Raw genomic sequence first — 27915 nt, forward strand, 5'->3', positions numbered from 1 at the left:
TTCTCGACTGGAAATGGCATCACAGTTGCCCAGGGAAAGACCAATCACGGCTCATCTGTTTAAATGATTCTTGATTGGTCGTTGCCTCAGCTTTGAGCAACTGTGATGTCATTTTGAGTCGATGATGAAAATGGGAGAACTTTACTGCTTAACTCATATTCCATGAACACAATATTCATTAGAATTTCCGATTTAGACTAGTAGGTCTGCATTGAACATTTTCTCTTAAAAATTTTTGGGGGGGTTGACTTGCCCTTTAACTCATTCACTGCCATTGACGGGTATAGAAGTCTTTTTACCAATACTGGTGGTGAATGAGTTTAAATAGCCGCACTTTTGTTTTGTTGTAACTGATAGCAGCCTGACAAAAATTTTTTTTCAATATGCAACATTGACATGGTGGGGCCTAAATTCAATTATTGCTATTACTATGTTATACATAGATGTTAAGCATAAGTACCGACTTTTTTTTTTTTTTTGCATCTTTGCTGAATGTCACGCAACGTTCTTTCGCAAAACACGGTCAAAACGCTGCACCAAAATGCACTCCCCAAACTTTTGTACAGATTTAAAGCGACGCCTTTTTGGACAAAGTGAAAACTCACTGAGATTGCCTCGCGGTACTTTCTGTGCTGAATGCGCGTGATCAAAATATTTCCCCTATCTAAATTGAACCGATTCAAAATCGCTGACTCCAAATCTCCCTGTATGAGAGGCATCCCGGGGATTTGCAGAGGCGAGGGAACATTGCAGCAGCACAATAAAATGAGCAGCATTGAAAGGCGCGGGATGCACAATGGCGAAGCCGGGGAAAGAAAGCCGCGGCAGTCAACGAATAAACAGTCTTCTGACGGTTTTGTTTTGACGCGCTGTAGCACACGCGCTCGACTTAAAATTCCTCGTTAATTATATTTGGACAGTTTTTTTTTACATGAACGGAGATTATCCTTCTGGACTAGCAAACGGCTCACCTCGCCCTCTACTTTGCTTCTTTTCTTCCCTTGCACTTCACTTTGAAGCCGGCGAAGCAAGGTCAGAGAACAGCGACGTTCACCGCTGTCTGCTTTAATTAAATTGCTGCTCAAGCTCCAGTGGAGATTCGGCCTTTCCAACCAGTTCAAAGCAAACAAGACGATTCTACACTAAGCTCATTGTCATCTTTCCATGTGCTGCTTTTCCTGCTGAGAAACATTGTTTCGGTTTTTTAATTAGAACTTTCATGATAAAATGCTAATTAACGCGCGGCTTCAATAACGCTGTCATGTTTCCAGATCATGAAAGACGAGAGAAATATCGCCACTCATTTATCTTCTTTTTGTTCCTGACGTGACCGGTTTACCGCTCTACGACTGCAACGGGTCTCCGGCAGGCTTTTGGCAGCCACCAACTAAGTCAACTCTAACCCAAACCAGCGCTCCTTGTGCGCTTGATGAATATTTTATCAGATCACCATTCATTTTTAATAAGGTCACTGGATCCTAACATAGAACTGAGGATGCTGCAAATGGTGGACAGAGCGTTTCATCACCCCGCATGAGATGAGGGAATAATTCTATGCCAACCATGCTAATTTCCGTAGTCAATTATTGATTAATTGGGTTGAGGTACTTTAAGTGGCAAGCTGGCAAACATTTACGACAGGTGTTTGGAGCGGAAAACGCCTGTTTTATCGTTATCCCAAGTCGATTAAAAACTGATTTCAGTTTCAAAGTCAGTTATTTGCATTTATGGTATATAGAAGGGGTCGTCAATCCTGTTCCTTGAGGTCAGCTGACCTCAAATGATCAGATAATAAGCTCGGTCTGCAGAAGCTGGATAATGATCCTGATCATTTGAATCAGATGTGTGGCAGCAGGAGAGATGGAGCACAGGCAGGACATCAGACCTTGAGGAACAGGATTGAAGACCTCTGGTATATAGAATACAGAATTTTTCATTGATAGTCACAACCAAGCCCTTTGGCGTCCATCAAGATTTAATATTGAAATTGTCATGTCATCTTCAAACCCGCTTATCCTATAGAGCAAAGGTCTTTCAATCCTGTTCCTTGGAGGCCATTTTCCTAGTTTTTTTTTTTTCCATCGCTCCTTGCGGCAACACACCTGATTCAAACAATCAGGGTCATTACACAGCTTCTGCAGACCTTGCTGATTAACTGATCACTTGAATCAGGTGTGTTGCAGCAGGAGAAAATTAGCACAGGTAGGACATCACACCTCAACGAACAGGATAGAAGACCCCTGGAATATCGAATTCAGAAATGTTCGATAGTCGGAACCAAGTCCTTTGGCTTCCATCAAGTTTTAATATTGAAATTGTCATGTCATCTTCAAACCCGCTTATTCTATAGAGCAAAGGTCTTCAACCCTGTTCCTTGAGTGCCATTTTCCTAGCTCCCCCCCCCCCCCCCCATCTCTCTCTGCCTCTACACACCTGATTCAAAGGATCAGGATGATTATCTAGCTTCTGCAGACCTGGCCAATTATATGATCATTTGAATTAGGTGTGAATCAGGAGAGTTGAAAAAACAGGCAGGACATCAGACCTCAAGGAACAGGATTGAGGATCTCTGCTATGCAGGGTTGCGGTAGGGTGCTGAAATTGTCGTGGCAATATGTTCTACCGTTTTCATCCTGGTCACTTCATTCTCAAGGCACTGAATCGATAGCAACTGCACGGTTCGAGTTGTCTTGGAAGACAAAATCCAGTTGTGATCAATTCAATGCCCTGTGAAGAACTGTAATAAAGACTGGAAACTAGCAAGCGTTGGCTTGTTAGTATATTTCTTGCAAGACAGAAGAGAAATTGCACAGATCAGAGAGGCACTCTTGCATTTTCTGACTAACATGGTAGCTTTTTTTTGGGGCAAAATAATTGACCTTGATGTCTTCAGTATGCGTTGATGCTCGCGCTTACTTGAAAACGATAGAAGGTGCCATCGTCCTTAAGGGAGAGGACATGGTCGGAGATGGGGAAGAGGTAGCCCTGTGCTGCAATGAGACTTCCAATGTGCATGGCTTCGGCTAAGGAAGAAGTGGCACAACAGACATGCGGATCACAGCGGGTTCCACAATATGAGCCTTCGGTTATTTGCGCTAAAGTACTCAACTGGGATGGGTGTGAAATAAAACCGAGATGATAACTTGCGTCGGAGAAGCGTCAGTACAAACAAGTTTATCCTCGGATAAACTGTTGTAGCCTGGAGACTATAACTTCTAGTGAGTCCATAGCTTTTATCGCTGACGTTTACATGCGGTGACTCAGTCTCCAGGCTGTGGACTTCCACAATGAAAACAGCTCTCCCACCACCATGCCTTAGGGTCTGATATGTCTATATTTAGCCGCATACTGCCAAACCATATTTTCATTTAGGTAACGAGAAAAAGCACCTACTAGAGACAAGCGAATGCCCTTTGCAGTCAAATGGACCTCAAATTGAGCCGGACTTTTCTCCTGCACACTTGACGTGAGAATTGTCTGATAAATTATACTTAATACTGTTATTATGATGTTATTATAATGTTTTTATGTATGAAGGTATACATGTGTAAACCCTTTGAGGACATGACTACTTCGATTGGTGGCAAATGGAGTCGACTGTGTTCACACCCACAACGGCGTCAACAGACTAACACACCGACACAGTTATGAGTCTTTGCACATTTGCAGCAGTTATCTTAAAATATAAGCTGTATAATGTATTTAGTAATTGAATATTAAAGTGGCTTTAGAAGCAACACTATGCAGCCGTGCGACCTAATAATAAAACTGTTGCTACAGAACGAGAACTGTATCTATACGTAGTGTGATGGACAACTTTTAAAACAGACATTAGCTTCCATGCTGAGGTTACTTTTAAAAATTTAAAGGGAATATTTCATAGCAGATTGATTTTAACTGCATGTACTATACACAAATAGTGTCTTACGAATGCCTGCCCATCTATTGTGTGAGAATGTAGACAACTAAGCAAATCTTTTGTCAGCGGCCTTGTTCCAAAAAATGTGCTGGCTAAGATGTCAACGCAGCGATGGGGGAAATTTGCTAACAGATGTGCACACTAATTGACGAGGGTAACCAGCCAGCTTGGTGATTAATTGAAGTCTGTGGCATTTTGCTTTTGTTTGGTAGCATTAAGCTAAGCAGACTTTTTCTATGGCAAAGCTAAGTGGTCGTTTCAAAAACATAATTTGGGATTCTCTTTGTTTCATGTTCAATTTATGACAGTAAACTTCAAACCAGGAGTGAGGTGAGTTGAGTTCACTGCTTGTATTGTATTACAAATGTTGAAAAACAGACACAGCGAGTTAGCGGTATAGCAAACACTCCACGACATATCCAATGAGGGCAAAAAAAAAAACAAATTTTTTTTTTCTCCCTTCGGAAAGCATACCTGGATCTTCAATAGCAAGGTTCTTCATCATCCACTGAACAATGTCTGTCCCTGTGTCAGATCAGACAAATATGCATAGTGTTATTTGGTACAATTCCGAAAATCCTGTATTATAGTATAAAAACACAAACAGGATACAGATTAACGATTAAGGAAAAATACTGATACTGTACTGCACATGTACTTCCCCTTACTCCTCTTGTAGCACTCTCCGTGTGCTCCCAAAGGAGATGCTATAATCGTCTCCATCATTTATTACTTTCATCGCCTTAGGCACCCATCGGGAAACGATTGTGCACTCCCATCCACAACCGCTGGAAATGCTACTTTATTGATATGATCTGCTTGTCGAGGTAATGCATTTTCCATATGCGCAGCGAGTCAGACAAAAATCTATGAGGGCGATGTGTTTGTTTTTTTAAAGGTGTAGATTACAAAATAAATAGGATCACTCTATCAGGAGGAAAAGCTCCACTGAAGCAGTCAAGGGGTTGATCGTCTCGTCAACTTACCTGTGACAACACTGGGGATTTTGGTCATGAAACTTTTGACTGTCCTGATGGGAACACCTTCCGTTTCATCCTGGATGAGAGTGACAATGTCTTCAATCTGCAAACAAAGACAAACAAGAAATGAGTTTGTGTGTGTATGTGTACAGCTTATTATATGCAACATTAGGTTCATTGTTGAACGGAACGACTACAGAACACCATTTTGCCGAAATCAGCCTAATTCAGTCTCAACTAGTTTGCTGTCAAAATAAGGACGAATTTAATCAGCTATCGGAAGTTGACCTTGTAAACTTTTTCTGCAGCACAACTTCTCATATGCAGGCAATGAGCTAGGCAGAATCTTATCCAGCCTATTAAATAAAAAAACTTTAGACATCTAAAACGTGACGCATTCACTCCCATTGACGGATATATACGTCAAAAAGTCCATTCATTTTACCTATGCTGGCAGTGAATGAGAAAAGGCAGTAATTAGTCATGGTAACCATAGTGGATGCAAAATATACAGTCAAATTGATATTCATAGTCACCCACGATGTGTGACAAGCATATAATATGAGAAGTATTAATTATTTAACAGGGTAAAACGATGCAGAGTCAGATCAAGTGTTCCAATTGGAATGGAAATTTTTTGTTTTTATTATTTTTATTTTTATTTTTTACTATGGTCAGTGAGGGCTATGTGGCACGATGGCTGCTTTAAAAAGACATGAGTTGCATGTTTTTTTGTTTTTTTTTCCAGAACAGAAGGCTCCCATTAGGTGTGTATTTTCAGGACACCTCCTGTAGAAATATAGGTTGCGCAATCAACCAGTAGTTCCTTTCCTTTCAATTTTTTTATTTCTAACCATAAATGCACTAACGTCACTTTGATCCGCCATTGGATTAGCGTTTACGAATCATTTGTGTTTGGACCCTAATGGAAACAAGTAGCCATTATTTCGGCTATTTAAAACTACTTTTGGCGTCTATATCCATCAATGGTAGGGAATGAGTTAAGTATGTTATTGTATGTTAAAAGCCATTGAGATTCAGTTTATGGGCACACATCAGAATTGCAACATTGCTTTAGCGCTAGCCTCATCATTAGCATTCGACAGTTCCAAGAGTGGTACTAATGCTGCATTTACTCTACAAAAACCCAGCAGTCGGACATTTCCCAAAAGTAAAGATGGGCCTAACTTATGTAAATCTCCAAAAGTGGCAACAGAAGGAAAAAAAAAATCAAGGCCATTTACATCCAGCACAGATGTTTGCAGCCTGTGTGGAAAATCCAACTGACAAGCCTTCTGTTTGGGACGACGTGACGATACAGGCTGCTGTCATCCTTGTTAAAAGAACACATCCTGGATGCCTGCCATTGCCTAGCGAACATTCCAAATCATCGTCACGATGCGAATCCAACAAGACTTTGAATTGATGGCGTTCCGAGGCAGCTGGCCGAATAACTCGAGAAGCGCAGCTGCCATGTTGCAATCCAGTCCCCGCTTCTCATTAAAAACAAGTTTGAATTTAAAAGTGATTGTTGAATTCACAAACACTTCTGACCTCATTCCCCGTTGCCCGTGTGAAGAAAATTTGGATCATTTATTATTTCACGGGAAGGTAAAAAAATAAATTAAATGAATAAATAAATAAATAAATACCGCATTTTCGCAGCCATAAGGCGCACTTTAAAGTCCTGAAACTCGTCCAAAAAAGCCAGAGCGCCTTTTGAGGCGGAGCGCCCATTATGTGGACCAAGTGCACCGCTGGGCTGACTGCGAACATTAACTGCCTGCACACTGGGGGGGTGAGAGGGGAACGATGGGCGTGACCGACAACAGGCGGACGTGAGAGGGGAGATGGGCGTGAATGACAACGCAAAGGCACGCCCCCAGTGCAAAGCAGCCCCCAATGCCCCTATATGGGCTAACGTGACTGCTAGCTCTGTTGTTAGGGCTTTCGCAAAAGCCGGCGTCATGAGGAGCCGCACGCAGCAGCGACACGGGGAATCTGACGATGACGAGAGGGAACCTGGCGTGTTTGTGGGAGAACTTGCCCAGCTGTTTATTTCTGATACAGAAGACGATTTTGATGGATTTGTGGATGATGACTGATTAATAATAACGTGAGTACATTTTTAAATAGTTCAATAAAATACAACCAAACTCAGTTTTGCTTCTGTTGCCTTTTTAAAAACAGCTAGCTACGCTCTCTTCTGTTTTAGTGTGCATGCATGTAAACTAAGGTATTGTATGGTAGGCTGGGAGGCGGAATTTGGCTGGGCCTACACTCTTATGCTATGGATTTGGGGTGATAGTTTTAGTTTTGATGTAACACCGTGACCGCACATCGTTTGTTGATTAGTGACTTGCTCACACCGGCATTGTGTCGGCATCCCATCTGAGGGGCTGCGCGGCAACGAGACGACCTGATAATAACTCTCGTGTTTGGTGGAGAACGTGTCCAGGTGTTTATCTTGGATACAGAAGACAAGGACTTGGTGCATTTTTGGATGAGGACAACTTCAGCACGTTGTTTAAAGCTAAAATAAAGTAACGCCGAACTCCCGCTGCCATTTTAAAAACACGCTAGCGCGACTGAGCAGCCAGCATGACTGCTCGGTTCCGTTTGCGCCCAATGATACGGTGCGTTCCATCTATGTATTAATTACTGAAATAGCACCCTCAACTGGTACTGTGCCAATTGATACGGTGCACCTTTTGGCTGTAAAAATACGGTAAATAAACACAAAAATAAATAAATAAAATGACAAAATTAAGGCTTCATCGTCAATAAAACTAAATATAAAGCAATCAACGTGATTTATTGCTTGATGAGTAGGTGCATATTTCATCATACATTAGCTCAATTTAACACTCTTTAGGGCAGAGAATAAAATAAAATATGACAAGAACATCCTGGCCATCTGCCATTGGCTCCTGCACGTCCTCACAAGTCAAAAGACAAAAACACGAATCACTCTCTCTCGACTACAGGAGAGGATTCCCAACCACCATGACATGAAAATTACCCAATTCTAATTATTTCACATTATTAAGCATTTAATATACATTTTGTGTCTTTGCTCATCCATCAATGACAGTGACAACCCTGAGACAATGGCAATTACCCTTCGCGGTTTTTTGATAGAAATGACTGACAAGCCCACTGTGGCTTTATTGAAGACCAGAAGACGTCCCGCTGAGAGAAAATGTCAGTGCGGGCCCTCGGGGGTGGGGATATCTACTCAGACATACAGAAAAAATTCACAAAATAGTGGAGCGAACATTGCAAGGCATACTTGAGTGGAAACATTTATTATAGGAAATTCTTCACAAGACGAAAAAAAAAAAGTTTCTTATGTGCACCTTGAACTTGCTAACTCAGCATATGGCCCTATTTCTCCCCATTATATGAGATAACTAAAGCTCGTCACCACCAGGTCAAGTACAAAATTGAAAATGGCTGAGAAGGCCCGTAAAACAAGGACACTAACTGTAGCTTGAAATCCGTGCAAGGTTGAGTTCAGGTTCCGGGAACAGAAAGTACGCAATCTAGTCGTTTGAGAGGACATTCACTGATTGGAAGCTCCTCATGTGCTGCTTCATTTTGCGTCACCTACTTTGGCTCCGACACGGTCAAGAGCAGAGACAGTGATTGCCTGATCCTCTGTGTCTGGAGTGGCAATCGCACCTTGATTAGAAAGTCAAGATGACGCACTGAAGCCAAGAACTTTTAAAGTTTCAGAAAGTTCTGTACAATTCACTTCAATTGGATGCTGTCACAAAATGTATAAAAAAAATGATGACACAGGGAAAACCAAATTCTATTAGTTTGAATTATTTTATTTCCGCTTTTTCATGAGTGTGACAGGAGTGGAAAAAAATGTGTGAAGTACCGTATGTTGACATTGGATGCGAATGGGAGCCTTGTGGTAGAAATTTCCTTCGATTGTGACATATGGTAACTATTTTCTGCGGGGGCAGGCAACAGACTCGCTTTTTGCGGCATTACGATATATATTCCCGATTCAAACGATCTTCTGATCAGCCAGCTAATGTGCACACACATTTGGATCAGATGCGTTGGAGGAGGATTAAAGCCAAATTCTGCGAGGCTAATTATGACATGATAAATAAATAAAAAAAATACATTCTTGAAATAGCAAATACAGTGTGAAAGAAAAAAATTGAAAACCTTACAAGTGTTGTGGCGCGTAATGAAAAGTTAGTGGGTGTGAAAATGGAAAAAAAAAAAAAAAAACTCCAAAATGCTCTTGCAAAAACTAACTCGTTTTTTTTGGAAGGTGCACGTCGAATGTGATATAATAATGAATGAATAAGATACTAATGCATAAGCGGCTTGCTGCAATGCCAACCATTAAGAGTGAAAGTAGTTGAATTAAAATGAGAAAATTGAGATGATTTCTGTGAAATGTGATCGCAAAAAAAAAAAGAAAAAAAAAAGTGTGTTTTTGCACAGGAACACAATCACACACCGTCTCAAACCCAAGCACACGCGCCAAATGAATTGCCATTCATCCTGAGTGGGTGTAATGACTCACAGCGGAGATGGTGAACGGTCTTCCCGCAGCAAATACAGGTTTTAAGTGTGAAGGTCATCTCCGAGGGCTGGCTGACAAGTCGCGAGGACGATGAGTCTTACTGGTTTCAGGCCAGAGCGCCTGACAGCAGGGGGATGTGACGCTTAATGGAAGTGTAATGACAACGGGATGGCTTCTGCACACTTGACTGCCGGAGCGGCTCTGCCCTGACGGGCGAGGCGAGATGGTCCCGGGAAAAAAAATTGACGAGAGCAGTCACAACTTCCTGACCGCCAAATAAGTTTATGTCTCTAAAACAAAATTGCGTCATTTTTTTTTAACAACATTTGAACGTTTATTCAAATTTTGTCGTCTGGGTTGGATTCATTTCTATAATTTCTGCATTTGAAGACGTGTTCCACTTCCATGGACTCACCACACTGGTTGTGTATATTTAATGCAGCATATTTTCCTCAATGGACCTCCCCATCCATCATCCGATCTTTGCCGTCACACAGCCAAACAATACCTCACTTTCTGACATTGAATGAATACCAACGCCACGGCAGGCTGCTTGGCAGCCACCCGTGGAAGGCAGCTTATTACCGGCTTGTCAAGTAAAGCTTGGTGGCCAATCACTTTTTCCAAAAATCGGTGCATCCCATTAAGGTAGGCAGTTCTATATGTGATTTTAAAGTTGATTTCAGAACAGGGATGCTCAATTCCCGTCAGTTGAATTTTTAAAGTTTCTTAAAAAAGAAATATATATATATATATATATATATATATATATATATATATATATATATATATATATATATATAATAAATATAAAATAATAATAATAAATATAAAATAATAATAATAAATATAAAAAAAGCTAACTGAAATAAGCGGACATTCAAAGCAATTCATTCATCCATCCTTAAAAGTCAAAGAAAATGGGCGCCAAAAAAATAAACAAATAAATAGAAAAATCCAGACATGGACCCATGTCCCCAAAGCAGAGCCAAAAAATAAATAAATAAATAAAAATAAAAATATATAAACCTATGCGGTTTCACAACACTTCAGTCAACCAAGTACATATATTTTAAACCAGAACGTATACGTTTCTTTTAAAACTAGGTCAGAAAGCTCATGGATTGCTGTCTGGCTCTGAGCGGAGCAGCCAAAGAGAAGAATATGAATCGAGGGCAAACATTCCCCAGGCAATAATCGATTGAGACAAGTTTTCATTGCCCTCAGCGTTCGAGGGGCATCGTCAAATCGCCGACCTCTCAAAGACATCCACACCTGGCGGAATGTGAGTAATCATCACGTTGGGAGGCTGATTATTTGCTCTGCTTCCCCGTTCGCTCGATGGCGCCGAGCCATCCGTTCTGCCTACAGCAAAGTGTGTCATTAGCGCGAAATCGAAGAACATTTTGAAAGCGTGTTCTTTTAATGAAACCAACACCCGAGATGAATCTTTCCATCTTCGTTTAGAATAATTATCCCCGGCTAATGTGACACGCAGCTGGCTCAAGTCTCACTTTCAGACGGGCAAACGGCGTAGAACCTCCATGGTCGAACGCAATCTGTTCCGAAGCATTGGTTGACCTCCGTTTAATTGGATTTTTAAGCAAATATGAAAATATTTTATTCCAGGGACAGGTGTCATAAAATCTTGATTGGGCGTGAAGACAATTTATAAATTACATTTTAACAGCTCCTCACCATTTGGGGTTCAAATCTCTGCTCAGGCCTTCCTGTTCGCATGCTCACCTGTGACACTAAACAACATCAACTCTATAACAGATTCGTCATAAAATCACAAATAGTCTGATTATTTTTTTTTTAAGTAAGCATCAAGCAAGTATCTCTTTTTTTCAGGGTTCATATGCCAAAAAAAAAAAAAAAAAAAAAGTCTCTCATGCACTGTTTTGCATTTGCTGGCTATTTGCCAATCAAAACGATAAACTGTCACCAAAAAAAAAAAAAATGACGCAAAAATCTCAATTCTAAACTTTTTTTGGGGGATTTTTCCTACCTATATTTCGAGTATGTTGGACAAGATTAGTTTTTTGCGGAAAATATGATAAACAATGCCATGTTTTCTTACGATGGTGTGAAATTAGTGATTCTGATTAAGAATCGACTATTCCTGACTTAAGACCATTCCATTCCCTGCGAGAGCTTAACTACTCTCATTTCTTTACATGAACATTATATATGAAGTTCAAACACTACAGTACACTCCATTTACATTTTTTTGCTTTCCTGTAGTTTGGAACGAACCCTCAAAAGGTCCAATAGCGTGCTCTCGCTAGATTCCACATCAGAGCAAAATGTTCCACCCTCTAAGGTCCAATTAGAGAGGAGCTGCGTGAACTCCATTTACAACCGTGCCTTGCTGAAATACAACTGCAGCACTTGACACAGAGGATTGATTCCACTTCATGCCAAACAGCTTTAAGTGAAGCAAGGCGCACTAAAAAGAATTGATGAGTTTCTTCGTTTACGTTTGACATTTTGAGACGGCGACCGGAGACTATGCGCTCAAGGCCACGCTCAGTCAAACTATTTTTTTTATGCATTACTGTATTGCAATATTGAAATTTTGCTGGATTTGTTGATATTAGCATTTGAAAATTATTAAAAAAGTCATATTTGCTGCAAAAATAATTATTAAAAAAATGCTTAAAAATAATGCTTATGCATAAAAAAAAAAATTAAAAAAAATTTGTCATTTCAGGCACTTAAAATAAAAATTGAAATGGACTTTTGCACCCTGGTATTACATCATGCCAAAATATGCCAATGGATCTATTAGTCGTACCACCGTAATAAAATGTCCAAGAGCGAGTGCTGCGAGGACAAAAAATACTCAAATCATTCCAAGCTTCTCCACATTTAGATGTTAAGGCATTATAAGCAATGCGGGAATTTATAGATCAATCCATCTCCCATGAGGTAGCGGTCCATCAATACTTTACATCTCGTGTTATAACTCCTCATGCCATACAGCATTAACCACAAAAATTGTCGTCTAATCACGCCGATGGATTTAGCATGGATAAACAAGTATGAAATACTGGAAGGCTTCAAAAATGCTCCAGTGGAGGAATACAACTTGCTTCATAAACGGAAGCTGGACGCACGAACCGAAGCAAAGTAATAGACAGCTCGATCCTTCCAGGGGTGAAACAAAACTAAGAGGCAATCCAATTATTGGTGTTAGTATTCAAGATAGAACAACAGCGACGCGGAAGGAGAGACCTCATATATCCGCCTCGCATGCCGGAGAGCCATCGATTGCACTGATGGGCCCCCGGGACCTTCTGCCTGATGGATGGAGAGGCCACACATTAGTCCTCCAGCAATCTTTATCTACCGAGCTCCAGGACAGGCCTATTTGTTTTCGCCACTTCCTTTTTTTTTGGGGGGTTTTCCATCCCGTGTCATACCGTGGAGGAGAGCACGTTCATTGGTATTGTCGTTGTGGAGATGGTAAAGGTGCTAGGACTTTTAAGCCCTTTTGCAGCGAATCACTCAAGCGCACACTTTGGCAAAGAATGAAGCCGAAAACACGCTGCAGTGGACGTGAGAGGCACTCGGCAAATGGGCGAGCGAGGAGGCTCTCGGCCAAAAAGTGGACGTTTGAAACTTGAACAGCCGCCATCGACGCTCAAGACGACCCCCGCGCCGCTCATTAACAAGTTATGCCGTGATTTAATAACTGATGCAGCAATAACGTGACCGCGGGGTCGCATTTGGACTCCACTGCTTGTTACGGTTTAAAAAGTTCGTTAGAAAAAGAGTCCTGGAGTGAGAGCAGCAGGCTAAAATGAGAGTTATATTATCCCTGCGGGCGCACTCAAAATGAATCTAAAGTTTCGTTAGTTTCAAAAAACTGCCACGCCTAATCGGGATTTTCTATACGTTTACACCTCACTATCCCAGCTGACTGAAGGAGAGAAACAAGAGCAACTGATTGATGACCAGTGCAGGGCTCATCCCTTGTCTTAAGGGGTGTAGCGAGAAAAAAATAAATAAAACGTTTTAAAATCGGAAAATAGGATTTTATTTAGTACATTTAAGAAAAAATAAAGAAATATAATAAATAAATGAATAAAATAATATATATAATAAAATAAATAAATAGAATGTAATTTCAAGAGTAGTGGTTCTCAAAATAAGGCCCCCGGAGACTTTATTGAACGCAAGCCTGAGCTTGAAGGCGGGAAAAATTATTCACAGCAAACTATTTTGGTTTTATTTCAACATGTGCATAACTGCATATGGCAACTAGTGCGCCAATGGCACAAATACTAAACCAATTACCGTATATTCTGGATTATAAATCGCTACTTTCTTTCCTAGATTTTGAACCATGCAGTGCGGCTTTTCGGTGGGTTTTTCTTTCACCGGTGGGGGGCGCTCCATAGTTCAGAAAATGCGCCACATCATTTTTATTTGTATTTTTTCCCCCAAAAAAGTATCTGCGGCTTATATACGGGCGCACCTTATAGTCCGGAAAATACGGTCCTCTTCCCTTAGCTTAGCTTGCATTGGGTAACCAAAGCGAGGTCTCAAACGCTATGCTGGTATCTCACATGTTGTAATTCAAGCCAACATTTTGTATAACCAGAAACATTTAGTCCAATTACAAATTTCACATCCTGCTGGGATCACCTGTTAAATTTCACTCGAAGCGCTCACAATTTCATCACCAGCAAAATGCTTTTAAACGTCGATGACTCAGGCGAGTTGCGCATAGGCGTGCTCCCTCCATTTGTTGCACATCAAATAAAGAGGCGGTGTCACTTTAGAAGAATCGAGCAATCGCACGGAATTCCTAATGTCCAAGACGGGGTCCAATTCATGAATCAGGCTTGAGCAGTCATGTAAAACGTTCACTTTGGAGAGTCATTTCGTTTCAGTGCGGCGTGGAGAGAGATAGTAGCTCTGGACCTTTTATTCCCACAAGACTGCTGAATGGGAGATTAACACACCTTTCGTTACTCCAACACTAAATTTGCACATATTGTCCATTTGTTCGTGTATAAAGAGTTGCTTTTTTTTTTTTTGACGGCACATCTGTGTCAGACTAAGTAGAGGGACGATTGATGATGAAAAAGGAAGCTGCTAGATGAAGAGATGAAGTCGAGAGAAAGAAAGTGTCACTGTAATGCCACCACAATTTATTTTTTTCCCCTCTCAGAGTACGTCAGAGAGGATGACAATGCAATATTGAACACAGCTAAGTGAGATAAATAAGAAAATAAGAAAAAAAATAGTTCCAACAAAATGCATATGATTAAAACCAGTGGTCTCCAATCACTGGCTATATAAATATATATATATCTATATCTATATCTATCTATATATTTATTTGTTTTAATGGTAATCTACCAAAGACTAAAATCCAATTAAACATAGTTAGACGTAATCGTAGTTTCATTCCAGATTTTAGCTTTGCATACTCTCATGCTAAACATGCCACACTTATGATAATAAAGGAAATTGGAAAACAAGACTATCATGTGAATGCCAAAAAAGGACGATAAACACTCCATCTCAATGGTAACCTGGCCCGCAGTTTAATTAGTAAGCAAATTTTCCATTCAATGTGAAAGAAACGCAGTGAAGCGTGATATATCATCAAGCCATACAATTTAGTGTTGGGCCGTGCGGGTTAATTGGATCGCTCTGACCTCCGCCGACAAAGCCGCCATATAGAAAAGAGGGAGCGGGATGGGGCTGTTGGAAATGATTAGCAACATAACAGCATCATACGCACAAGAGGCAATTAAACTGTTGAAGTCATGGCCAAGCAAACAATCGGTATTAACTTATAGGTGGGAACCATCTCTGTCGAGATCAATTCAGCCAGTCTTGCAGAGACCAAAATCAAACCCGAGGTATAAACCAACCAAGTGTTTCCAACGAAAAACGTTCAAATAAGAATGACTCACCTCCTTACATTCTTTGTATGTGTATGTGAAACGAAGCTTTTAAGAGCCACTTTCGAATCACGCCAGCGTTGTGGCCGACTAAGTGTGACGGCAAAGAAAGAGGTTTTCGCGGTTTTTTTTTGTTTCCCAGGAAAAAAAAAAAAAACCCAGTCCCAACCTTGCCAATTACTTGAACTGAAGCGTGCGAAAAGAGAAGAAAACAAAAACATCACAGGCGCGATGTTCCAATAAAAGAAGGATGCAGTTGCACAGAGAGTAAAAAAAAAAAAATAAATAATAAAAATAACGGCCAATGACATCTTTGTAAGACGTGTTGACGTGGGCTGTTAGAGAAGTTTTTGGGGATTTCCTCCAAATATAACCTCTTAATCAAATCAAGTCTGCAAAATGGCCAAGAGTCATTTTGAACAAAATCTATATTTAACAGCATCCAATTAATGAGATTATAAATTTATTTAATCCAAAAAAATTTAGCTATACGTCTTCAAAATTGTAGTGCCTGCCTCCCAAAGACGTATTTATACGTCTTGGACTTTTTTTTTTTTTTACATCATTGCTCCATGTTTTTATATCTTTAGAACACAATATTCTGTAGGCCTTGCAAAATCCAGAAAAACGCTGGGATTGAGGGGTTTCCTCGTGAAAATTGTCTGGGATTAAATGAGTTAATATTATTTCCTTTTATGAATTACCAATCACAAAATTAATCCGTCACGAGGTCAAACAAACATTCAGTCTGTTAGCTTGAATTAAATATAACATTATGCAATTAACAGTTACTAGTTAAAAAAAAAAAAATTTGCCATCCAGTTGCAACTATTTAATTGTTGTCTCATCTCCAAATCACTTAACTGACTTCATGGCTTGATCGTCGATCGGAATGACCTTTGATTGATTTATTGATTTATTGTGTGAGTAGCACACCCACAGTCGGGCATAATTCATTTGCACTTACAGACCAGACTTGTGTTCAAGCAGTAACTTGATTATACAAAACCAAAGCACAGTAGCGAGTAGCAGAATAATTAACTCTGAAAATATTGAATAGAAAAAGACTTGCTGCGAAGTGGCTGTTAATAATAATTAAAACAATATTGCACTGGCAACTCCTTCCAAAAAGCCATTTATGTCCAACACTTTCATTGTCATTACGGCAATCTGCGCATCTGACAAAATGGCATAAAATTTAATTTTCTGACTGTTCCATATTATATAAGGCTTGGTTTCGAACACCCACCCCCGTTACCAAATACGGCTCCAAGCCAGATTACGGGCTACTGAAGTGGGATTTGTCTTGTAAATGAACTTCCTCGAATGTATCGTTTCTAGATACATCGCTTGGGATGAAGTGATTCATTTGAAGAGCACTCCAGTCGAATATCAAGAGTGAACCAACCAACACTTTCGGTGTCAAACACAAAGAGCACTCACTTCAGTCTCCTAGATTCTCTGGGGCCAGGAAAGAAGGACAGACAGCAGACCACATCCCGCCACCCCAAAAAAAACAGCAAAAAAATATGCTGGATAAGCAAATTTTAAAAACAAGGTTTCCGGTTGTGTGTCTGATTTGGAGCAATATCAACAGCCGTTTGTAGGCTTAGGGCCGTTGGCAATTATCTCGCTTGCCTGCACAGAGGCGGCATCTCATATCATTGAAGCAACTCAATGCGTGTGTTCTCTTTTTTTTATTTTCCCAAACGTTGTCAACTTCTCAGCAGGCTTGCCCCTTTTTCATTTTTTTTTACGCATTCATTCAGAGAGTGACATCGAGTCAATTGTGAGCAGCTTAAGACCTCCCTGCAGGAGAGCGAGAGCTCCATTTTTGTCGACAGCTCTCGCTAGCTCTTTTTTCCAAACCATGGGGTTTAATGTGTACATATGCTGCCACGAGGCAGACTATTTATTAAATAAATAATCATATAACAACAAAGATTATTCGGAATAATACTGCTGCATATTTATATATGAAAGAAGCACATTTGTCGGGAGACAGCATTTTTCATTTCCAACATAGACTATGCTTGCTGCATTTTTTTTTTTCATTTCGCTAGCTTGTGGGTTTAATATTAGCATAATGTGACCGAGACAATTAGCATCTTGACATACGTCAACTTTATTTTTTTCCATCTCTGCAGCCCACCAGGGCCGGTCAAGAGTGCTCCGCGGCCCAGAATTGGCCCGCGGGCCGATGGTTGAGGACCACTGTTATAAGTAACAAGAAAAACTTATGTTTAACAGTCGTCTGTCTTTATTGGAGACAGCATACTTTTAATATTGTATATAGGCTTAAAATTTCTCCCAATTCATGAGCTTTAATAACCACGTTCATTGGAGATCGGAATGGACGTGGGATGAGAATGGAAAATTAGAAGCCTATGAATCTGCACTGAGAAGGAAACTGACCAAGACGAAGGTCAAAGAACTGATAGAAAGATCATGTACATCAGGATTTGCTTCACGTCAAAATGAAGGCAGAGGATGCCCAAAAACAAGATTTCCTGCCCCATAAAAACAAGGGCGGGCTTTAGTGGGCTAAGGCATTTGAGAAAAAAAAAAAATAGAATGTCACTCGCCGCGGGGAGCTGGGTGGTTGCACCAATAATCCATCATTTCCTCGCGGGTTTATAGAAAGTGGCACTCGGATATGTGTTGAATGTTTTTTTTTGCCTCAATTAAAAATTCAAGCAATAGATACATGATGAAAGAATCTCAAGAGGCACTATTCTGCACAGAGACATAATGAGGACGATCGTCCTCGTGCATATTAATATGGTGTTAGTTATTCACACAAACGTGGAAGTTTTGGGGATAAACAGTATTTTAAGACTCACTATTTCAATATTCATTATACGACAGTTGTGCCGACCAGAATCCGCTTGATTGTATGGTTGATTTTCAATACAAACATTTTCCCATGGAGCCGTCCACTGTCATTGTAATAAAACCTTTATTAACCGTTCACGTTAATAATTTGGCATACAAGCATAGTTAACACAATTAAAAACCAAAGCTGGGCACTTGACCCTTTCTTGCCGGTCAGTCCCCCGACCACCGACCCTTTACACTGGTCGAACAATCAATATAAAGAAATTAGCAAAGTACAGACCACACTTTGGTCTCTCCCAACGTTACATCAACATACAGCCGACATAACGTCGTTACCGCTTCTCCCAGATAAATATCGATCATTCACTTCCATTAAAGACTTGGGGAAGTCCAACAATGTGCATCCCTATGAAATATTAACACTCGCGTGGATCAAATGGGAGTTAAGTGCTCAAAACATCGGAGCTCTGTAGTTGCTTAAGATGTTAAAGTGTCTCTCTAATGCAGACGCGCGACCAAAATTTGATCAGTGTTGGTTTCCTCCATCCTTAAATCCCTCAAGCACTACGCCTCCTTTTAATTGTAAAAGCTTGAGTACTTTGTCTCAAGCTGAGGTAGTATAAAACTTCATTACAAATCATCGGCAGTTTAGAGCATTACGGGTAAAGATGTATGCATGCAAGCGCTACACAGGAAGGCCGGAGTAAAAAATTTGAAGCGACCTTAGGAGATGCGCTAATCATCGTGCTAACCGATACTAATAATTCGGCTTCATTTGGGTTTTGATACGTCGTCCACTATTCTTGTGAATAAAGAAAGTGTCACACTATCATCAAGGTAGCTCCTAGCACGGAGGAGGGCAAACTACGGCCGGGGGGCCACGTGCGGCCCGTTAAACGTTTTAATCCGGCCCGCCAAACTTGAAAAAAATTAAATGAATAAACGTTAAGGTTTTATTTTCTAAATACTGTGGTTTGCCAAAGACATATATATTGTTGTAATGCTTTTGTTCACTTTCATTTAAAATTAAATTTATTTTTTTTTCGCCAATGAGGTGAGGTTACCAAAACACTCCATCCATCTGCTCCTGGTCCGGCCCCTCTGTCATATTTTAGAACCCATTATGGCCCGCCATTCAAAAAGTTTGACCACCCCTGTCCTGGCATATGGTCGGAATCTGAACAGCTTGCAAACAGACATGCCATGACCAAGATAAAATAATCATATAAAAAAAATAATAAAATAAAAAAATACTTGATTGTGTAATTTCTCACCCTGTTGAGTACCAAACACTTATAGAAGCAATGAACCTCACATTTCCATAATGTTTCCCCCGTTAGGAAACAGGACCGATGACAAAGGGGAATAAAAGCAATTATTTATACAGTGGAAATGAATGAAACGCGCATGAATATTCTCATGCCCGGATCAATGAAGACGGAGCAACAAACATTGTTATGCTGATTGATTGCCTGAGGTCTTCGCCACGCTGGATTCAAGGAAATCTATTCTTCTCAATTTTTATTTCATTCAAAAAAAAAAAAAAAAACATTCTGTATCGATGTAAAGTAGCGAGATGTACTTTGTAAGTACAGCTTGCCTTATCTGAACGCATCTCGTGATGCAAACAAAACAACCGGAATCGATTACTGGAGGATGCAGTTAACGTGTGGGCAGACATCACGTGGCAGATGAATATTAACGTAGTACGCCGAGATAGATCACGTGGTCTCTCGAGTCTACCGAGATCGATATTTTGACGATTGTTATTCGTGTCACATTGACCCTCCATGTGCGGTCGCTCTATCAGCAATGAAACGCATGTGCTGCATTATCAACAAAAACAGCTCAAATATTGGCTTTGGAGAAATTTGTTACAGCAAATAACGGTTTTAGGACATCTTTATCAGTTACCAGCGACTTACGATGGAAGCGCTGGTGGGGGGGTTTGTCCTTTAAAGCGGTGGTCTCCAATCACTGGTCCACGGGCCACAGTGGGCCCAATTAATGAAAGACAAAAAAAACGGTATGTCCGGTTTATTTAGGCTGAAAAATATTTTATTCTCAAAATTGACCGGCTGCTCTCCGTTACATTTTTAATGGACTGCTGATGCATTCAAGATGCTAATTGTCTAACTCGCATTGTGCTAATATTAAGCCCACATGCAAGGAAAAAAAAATTAATTGCTCGTTCATGCACGTGTTCTGTGGTGTCTGCTGCGTTACCATGGAGACCATATTAAGGTATATAAAAATACACAGTGGTTGAGCGGGCTTGTAGCATTTTATTTGTTAGCCAAGTACGCAACAATGTAGCCTACTTTATTCGGAGGCTTGAGTGAAAACTAAACATCTAATGATATGAAATGAATTCTAATGATTCGGCAGAGACTTTCAAGGTTGAACTGAATGAGAGGATATCACCTCATTGTATAATGTTATAGCTGTAACATTTTACTGCCCCTTCTGCGCCGCTTCGAGGCTAACCTGACATTCTAGCGACCGCTAATCTTGCATCTGTTCCGCATTAATTTTGACCTTTGACTGGGGGTGACTGTTGGGTTAAAAATGTCTTATCCTTAGTTTGTGTCTACGCATGCATTAGCAAATCACTTCATATTTTTACATTGATCATATTGTCTTTGTCTGACAAAGCCCTCGTTTGTCCACTTTCGCGATTTTGGATTACGAAGAGATTGTGCGCTCTCCCGTCTGGACTGTAAAAACCGTGTCGCTTAACAACCGGTGCAAACGCGTTATACGGTCATATTTTTAACGAGTATCTCTATTTGCTGCCAGGACTACCCTTCAGACGTGTATTCTCAGGATTGCGGCGATAAAAGACTGTTGCTGTTAGACAACCTTGGGAAATGAAATGGAAAAACGTACATACCGTTGTTTTCACGACATTGAGAGCCGTTATTGTCGGATGTGAAGAGAAGAATTTACTGGCTGATGAGAGAATTTGCATTAACTGACGAGCGCCTCGTTATTTCCAATCACTGCCTGCTGGCTGATACTAATAAAAGACACCGGTGGTTCTCCTCTGAGCTTGAGCTCCTCCATAATGGCTGCAGGTGTATTTATTTACAGATGGGGTCAAGTGTCTCACAAAATATTAACGCCATCATGTGAGGTGTATTACGCCCCCCCCCCCCTTATTGTCTCTTTCAATTTTTAAACCAATCCAATGTTTGTTATGTTGTCGCAGCGCTTTTACAGCCTCGGGTAATTTCCGCCCGAAATTTGCACTACATCTCATTCGAGCCCAGAAAACATCTGTGTTATTGTTGTCTGACAAAACAATATGCTAATCCATTTCAGACTATGATTATCCGTGGGATTAATTAGGAATTAAACAGTTTGCTCTCTGGACAAGGCCACTGTGTTCACAACAAAGAATCAGAGCGCCGCAAAACCCGGATGAGCAACAAACTGTTTGCCCGGCCCACATTGTTTGGCCGTGATTATTATTGCTGGCTGTGCGCGCGAGTCGCCATCTGCATCACAAAAAGAGGACACACACGGTTGCACACTCGCCGGGCACAAACACGTTTAATGCACATGTCACATTTCTGTGGGAGAGGTGCTAATCTAACTTGCCATTTGTCATCTGGAAATATGAAACACTAAAAAAAGACCGTATATACAATCATATTTCTTAGGTTACTTTATGACGGTTGACTTTACTGATTTACTTGATTTTAAAAGTAACTAAGATAACGTAAGTGACTTCAATAGATTTTCAGCAGAAAACTCTGCATAATAAAAATAAAAAAATAAAATAATTTAATACTATATTGAGAGCACATTAACAAAGATTTTTTAAATATTTTTTCCTTTAAAAAAAAAAAAAAAAAGGACTTTCCTTATCTCACCAAACAGACATGCATATTTCTATAGTAAAACAAAAGGCATTTTTTTAACCTGACATTCAACTGTTAAAATAAAATATAATATAATGTGATATAATGTAATAATATATCATGTTAAAAATATAATATAATATATATTATATTATATATATAATATATATTTTTCATAAATATAAAATGAACTAAAATTCAGGGACGTCTTGCATTAATCACAGCTCTGCATCACATTTGTCTTTTCTAAGCTAGATAACACTTTTATATTTTAATATTTTCATCTTTAGCCGACACAAGCTCAACATATGGAAGTGCGTTTCCATCTCGAAAATGCGAGCGTCTCTACAACATGCTATAAAAACGTGACGTTATTCCCCCCCCGTTTGCTTGGAATCCTAACCCAACTTAATTTGAAAAACCTAATTTGCTCTCCGTCCCCACACTGAAACTCAACCAATGACGAGGTCATTTCAAAGAACATTTTCACAGTCGCACGTCTGTGTGACTCAGCAAAGGGAATAGACGGCACAAGAAAACACTTTGTAATGGTCAAATTCTTTTCAACTTTAATTTAAAGAAGAGGCCTTAATTGTGACCTGTACAGTTGCCTTGTATCTCACTGCAGCCACATACAAAACCAAAAGCAATCGTTCTTTACGAGTCCTCACTCGCTTGCTACGACAATTCCCACCTGCGCCATTTGCATTCACCTCACCTTCATTCTGTATCAACAAGCAACAGTCAAAGTGTTGACAGAGAATCAAGGCCAGGCGGCTTCTTTTGACATCTGCTGTCAGTGTGTTGGCCATAAAAAAAAAACGCAACGCATCAATAAAGCCAACTGGTTGTGCTGGGAAAGCGAGATGAGCAAACAAGGGAACGGACACCCGGGAAAGTGATTCACATCAGACTCATTCAAGTGTGACTGCTTGTGCTGTTTCCATTTGGACTGTGGTGCCAGTATGGTAGAAGAAAAACTAACAAACTAGCTCATTTATACCAACTTTTTCATTTTTATTAATTTTTTTGGTTCATGCATCTTTCGCTCTACTTCACTTTTAACCCTTGTCAAAAATGACGCAGCGGGGTTGTTTTCGTCAAATTTCTTCCTAATGATTTTTTTTATAGACTCCAGGCATTTCTATTTGATATATTTGAAGAAATTTTAGGGGTTTTTTCTCTATAGAATCCAATGGAAACTTTTGATTCTTATCAACTTTGGCTCTCAGCAATAAATTGGCATCTTGTGCAAGGTGTTTTTTTCCAAGATGTTTAAAGAAAAGAGTTAAAATATTTAACAGCATTAAAATATTTAAATGAATCTCGAGTTAATGCTTTAATTTTGACAACCCTAATTTATATCGCTACATTTTGATGTCTGGAAAACAATACTCTTGTGTTTCCTCATTGATTCAAAAGCATGAAAAGGGCTATAAAGAATTGAAATGAAAGCTAACGAGGATTTGTTTGGATTACAACTGAGAGGTTTGGAAGTCATTTGAGACGCAGGATTTTACGGGGGGGTGAGAAAACTATTTCCACTGCAGCAAAGTATAACTCTGCAAGTGTCCAGTGAATGTTGATACATCGTCAATGACAAGCAAACTTTGGTCTTGAAAAGCGCATCACAGTTCTAACAAGAGAAATTGAATTTAAAGTGAAACTATATCTAGGCAGAGAATGAAATGATGAGTTCTAGCCACACCAGAGTACATTTCATCATGAGTCGAAATATTTCCGATGGGAAACACCAAGAGTTGTCTTTGGGGTTTTATTCCTGCAAGAAAGGTAAGAGCAGATGCACCGAATGCAGAGTACACGGTCTTGTAAATAATGAGGCAGCGGCTGGCGCACTTATAAACACGAGTTGCGGTGTGACTGAAAACAATTGTTTACAGTTGCTACTTGGAAAGTCGAGTAGAAAAATAACCTTGCACAATGAGACACCCAAAAAAATAAATAAATAAATAAAAAATTCTGATTGGACCAAGAAATGTGTTGGTCCTTCTCACGTATCAAAAAAACTCCTTGTTTCAAAACATTAAACATGTACATTTCAAAGTTTAGTGAAGGTTCAAGGTTATAGCACATTTTAGTTTGTCCATCTCATAAAATAAAAAGACTTTGCAAGTTTTGTATGAATAAGAGCATTCAAATTTGAATCAGCTCAAATGCATTCATGATCCAGCATGATGTGCCGCATCAGTAAACTCGCTCCGTGAATTAAACAGAAGCAGCGACATGTGATGTGGCTACTAAGCCTTTCATCTCAAAATTTGCAATTTAAACCCATCCAATTAACCTCTCCCCAATGCCTTGATTCGATTAGCCCGCTGCTTCCTAACCTGCTGCCGTCATGAGCGCTCCTCAGATATCCGCAGGCAGCTGGTCTTGGTCATCACGATTTTATTATTTTACAGAAATGTTAAGCAGCGAGGGAGAAAAATAAAAAATAAAATAAAAAAATAAAATAAAAAATAATAATAAATAATAAACAATAAATAATAAATGATAAATAAATGATAAATAAATATATAATAAATAATAAATAAAAAAATAAAAAATAAATAAATAAATAAAACAAATAGTAAATGATAAATAAATATCGGTTAAAGGCTGTAAAAAGTGCACAAGCAGAATCAATCGGTAGTCAAATCTTAGCTACCCAAAGTCTTGGTGCAACTTATAAACTTTGTCATCTTAGGTCATAGAAATTGGAAACGTACCACTCAGGCAGCCCACCTGAGCTCCAATAAAGTCAATTCATGTCTTTTTAATTAATATAATTAAATTTGAACCAGGTAATATGTCATGACAGCCTCACAGATACGTCAATGGAGCCATCAAAACTGCTTCTGAGGATTTTTTTTTGGGACAAGAAGAAAAGATTAGCCCAAGATGGGACGGGCTCACTGAAGAGAAACAAGTGCACAGCTTCCACTAATTACTACAACTTGATACAGCGTATCGGTGACGGGTTTATTCAATCATTTGTTTATATGCCGGTACGTCAGAAAAAGGTTCGGGACCGCTGGGTCTAATAACTGCGCATTCACAAATTGGTTGAACTTTAAATGCTCGCAGGAATTCCACCCCCAAAATAAAAGGACCGCTCCGAAAAGCTCAGCAGAGGCTCGCCAGCAGGTGATTCATGTTTTTGTTCGCCAATAAATATCCGGGTAGTGTGAAATTGGCTAATAAATATCCGGTGGGCTGCAGCGAGCGGGCATGACTTCAGTTTTATGGCTCCAGCTCAAAAGGATGAAAGCTATCGACTCAAGTCATTGCAGGGTGAAAAGTGTCCAGTCTGCCATGCGCATCTCAAAAGTAAAGTCATTAAATAACTTACTTCAAATACTGTTTAAACTCTTAGTAGTAAAAATATGGTCTTGGAAAATTAAGCTATACCACAAAATGCACACAAAAATACCGCATAAGAGATTCAAACCCAAAACTCACAAGAGTGAGGCAGCTGTACTTCGGCAGCATGGTGGCTAATTTTTAAAACAACTCGACTGACCTCAAACATCGCGAAAACAAAATTAGCGTCGACCGTTATGCTTGACGATCTTCTGTCGTCCAAGAGGAAAAGAAATCTCAACGATAAGCCAACCGCGGTTTTCAATGTAAGGTCTATAAATCCCAGTCATCCAAAAACGGGACATTTTTACGACTCATCTTGCATCCTTGTCGAACAAAATAACTTTCAAGGGCAAGTGTGAGGCTACTGGATGGGAATTGGGTGGCTACACGTCTCCTGAAGAAAAAAAATAAATAAATAAAAATAAAAAAATAATACTTGCGTTCACATTAAGCTAGGAAGTTGAAGAGCTAAAGTAGACGGAATTGAATTTCCTTTGAAGAATGGAAATTAGATTTGTTTTCCACGTGATAATTCCTAAGTAAGTAAAAGTGTAAACTATTTTAACTTATCACATATTTATGCAAAATAAAATGACAATAGTAAATATTACGTGACGTAATACAAGAACATGACTCCTTTTCACGACTTAATTAACTGACTGCATTTTCCGGACTATATAAGCCGCCGCAACTCTTTTTATGAAAAAAAAAATAAATAAATAAATAAAAAACATACCACCCAGGCTATAAGCCGCAGTTTTTTTACGTTGAAAAAAATTAGTTCATTGCATGTAAATAACGATTTTGTAGTGTGATTGCACATAAAGGTAAATAGATTCTTCAAACAGTGTCTTTTTAACAACTTTGCTAATTAAAACAGAACAGGCCCAAGAGAAAAAAAATTTTAAATAAATTAAAATAAAAATCAATATTTATTTAGCGTATTTTCTGAACTATAAAGCTCCCCTACCAGTGAAAGAAAAATCCACAGAAAAGCCGCACTGTTGTATTAGCCACCTGGTTCAAAATCTAGGAAAAAAAACAGTGGCTTATAGTCCGGAAAATACGTTAACACTTGACTCGAGATGTAGTCGTCGTGGATGAGATTATCGGTTTCGAAATGCATTTTTCGACCTCTTGAGGTAGCATTGATCGTTCCTTATCGAGGAACTGGAGAGGTAAGGAAGGCCCCATATTATAACGTGCTAAATTCAGGTTGTAACAAACTTTTGATACGAATCTTTTTGACTCGGATTCCCCCCCCCCCGTTCATTTAATTTTCCTAAACAAATCATCTATAATCCAGCATTGATTAAACTTGTGTCAGTGTGACACAGATACAAACATGCATCATGTATGGATAGAGGACAGACAAGCCCACCGATTTTCATTTTCATAAGAGAGCCAGGCAATTGGACAATTTGGGGGTGGAGGATTGAATAAAAAGAGCAGAAGGAATGTGGCGAGGAAGGCAAGCTGGAAGAAAGAAGCAGTCGAAGGAGATAAACGACTCCCCATGGGCGAGAGCCATCACTTCTCATTCTAATTACTCGCCACTATCAGCTCGTATGATCGGCCCCAGTTTAACCTTTCAACTTGAAAACGTCACCTTGCATCCTCTAAATGTCGGTCTGTTCGTCTAGTAAGTACGGGTGGTCGCGAGGGAGGGGCGGATATCGCGTTAATTATGAGGAGAGGTTGTTAGTTGGCATCCCAGAGCTTTGTAAACTGAGATCATGATTTGCATATTCTTCGCCGACTCCCATTCGTGGATGATTGATGACTCATCCGAAGAGATAATGGGGACGGCGGTCCGGGGCATGCATATTTCATAGCCAGGCAACCTTTCGCGTAAGAGCGTAAATGTTGGGAATCAGCGGGTCTGTTATCGTTTTAAAGTAGAACTGCTGAGAGGGTGCTGGGAAAAATCTTAACACGTCGCTTTCTCTTGGCCCTCACAAACCACATGTTGGAAGTTTTCGCTGTGTAAGTGCTTTGCTTTCGTCTTACTTTAACGGCCGTGCATTAGCTGCAGGTTGAGGCCAATGACACCATTTTGTTCGTTCGAGAGAAAGGTTTTCCTTTGTTTTCGCAAATATCCATGAATCATTTTTTTCCTGGCACTTATCATTAGGGTCTTGTTTGATCTGGAGATTATCCTTATTGAATTTTACGGAGACTCGAGGTTGCATAACGTAACCCTGAGGGATTAAGATCCAGAGGAGCAGCTCCTATAGGGCACCACCAGCCCCCCTGGCAAACCGAAGCTTTGGAAAAGGTTAGCATCACGCTAATCCTAACCTAACCACAACCCTATGGAACATGGGGAGCATTCACATCCAGTTTCATCATATGTACCACGAACAATGTCCAACCTACTCCTCAGAAACTAAGGTATGGAGAACACCAGACATGCCTCCTCTGTACAACTCTTGTTCAACTGTTGAATTTTTAGGTTAGAGTT

General features: G+C 39.8%; 1 protein-coding gene across 3 annotated transcripts in view; it reads right to left on the reverse strand.

The window, feature by feature from the left end:
* The window catches only part of rgs6 (regulator of G protein signaling 6), a 48365-nt gene that overhangs the window by 8324 nt on the left and 12126 nt on the right, over positions 1-27915 (reverse strand). For all 3 annotated transcript variants that reach the window (XM_088286741.1, XM_088286740.1, XM_088286742.1), the window contains 3 exons: positions 4906-5002; positions 4394-4444; positions 2917-3023 (listed from right to left, as the gene is read on the reverse strand). In XM_088286741.1, the coding sequence (XP_088142867.1) occupies positions 2917-3023; positions 4394-4444; positions 4906-5002 (255 nt within the window). The remainder of the gene's footprint in view (positions 1-2916; positions 3024-4393; positions 4445-4905; positions 5003-27915) is intronic.

This window comes from Idiotropiscis lumnitzeri, chromosome 21 (assembly GCF_059441095.1).
Source record: "Idiotropiscis lumnitzeri isolate Australia: NSW breed Sydney's pygmy pipehorse chromosome 21, RoL_Ilum_1.0, whole genome shotgun sequence".
NCBI lineage: Eukaryota > Metazoa > Chordata > Actinopteri > Syngnathiformes > Syngnathidae > Idiotropiscis > Idiotropiscis lumnitzeri.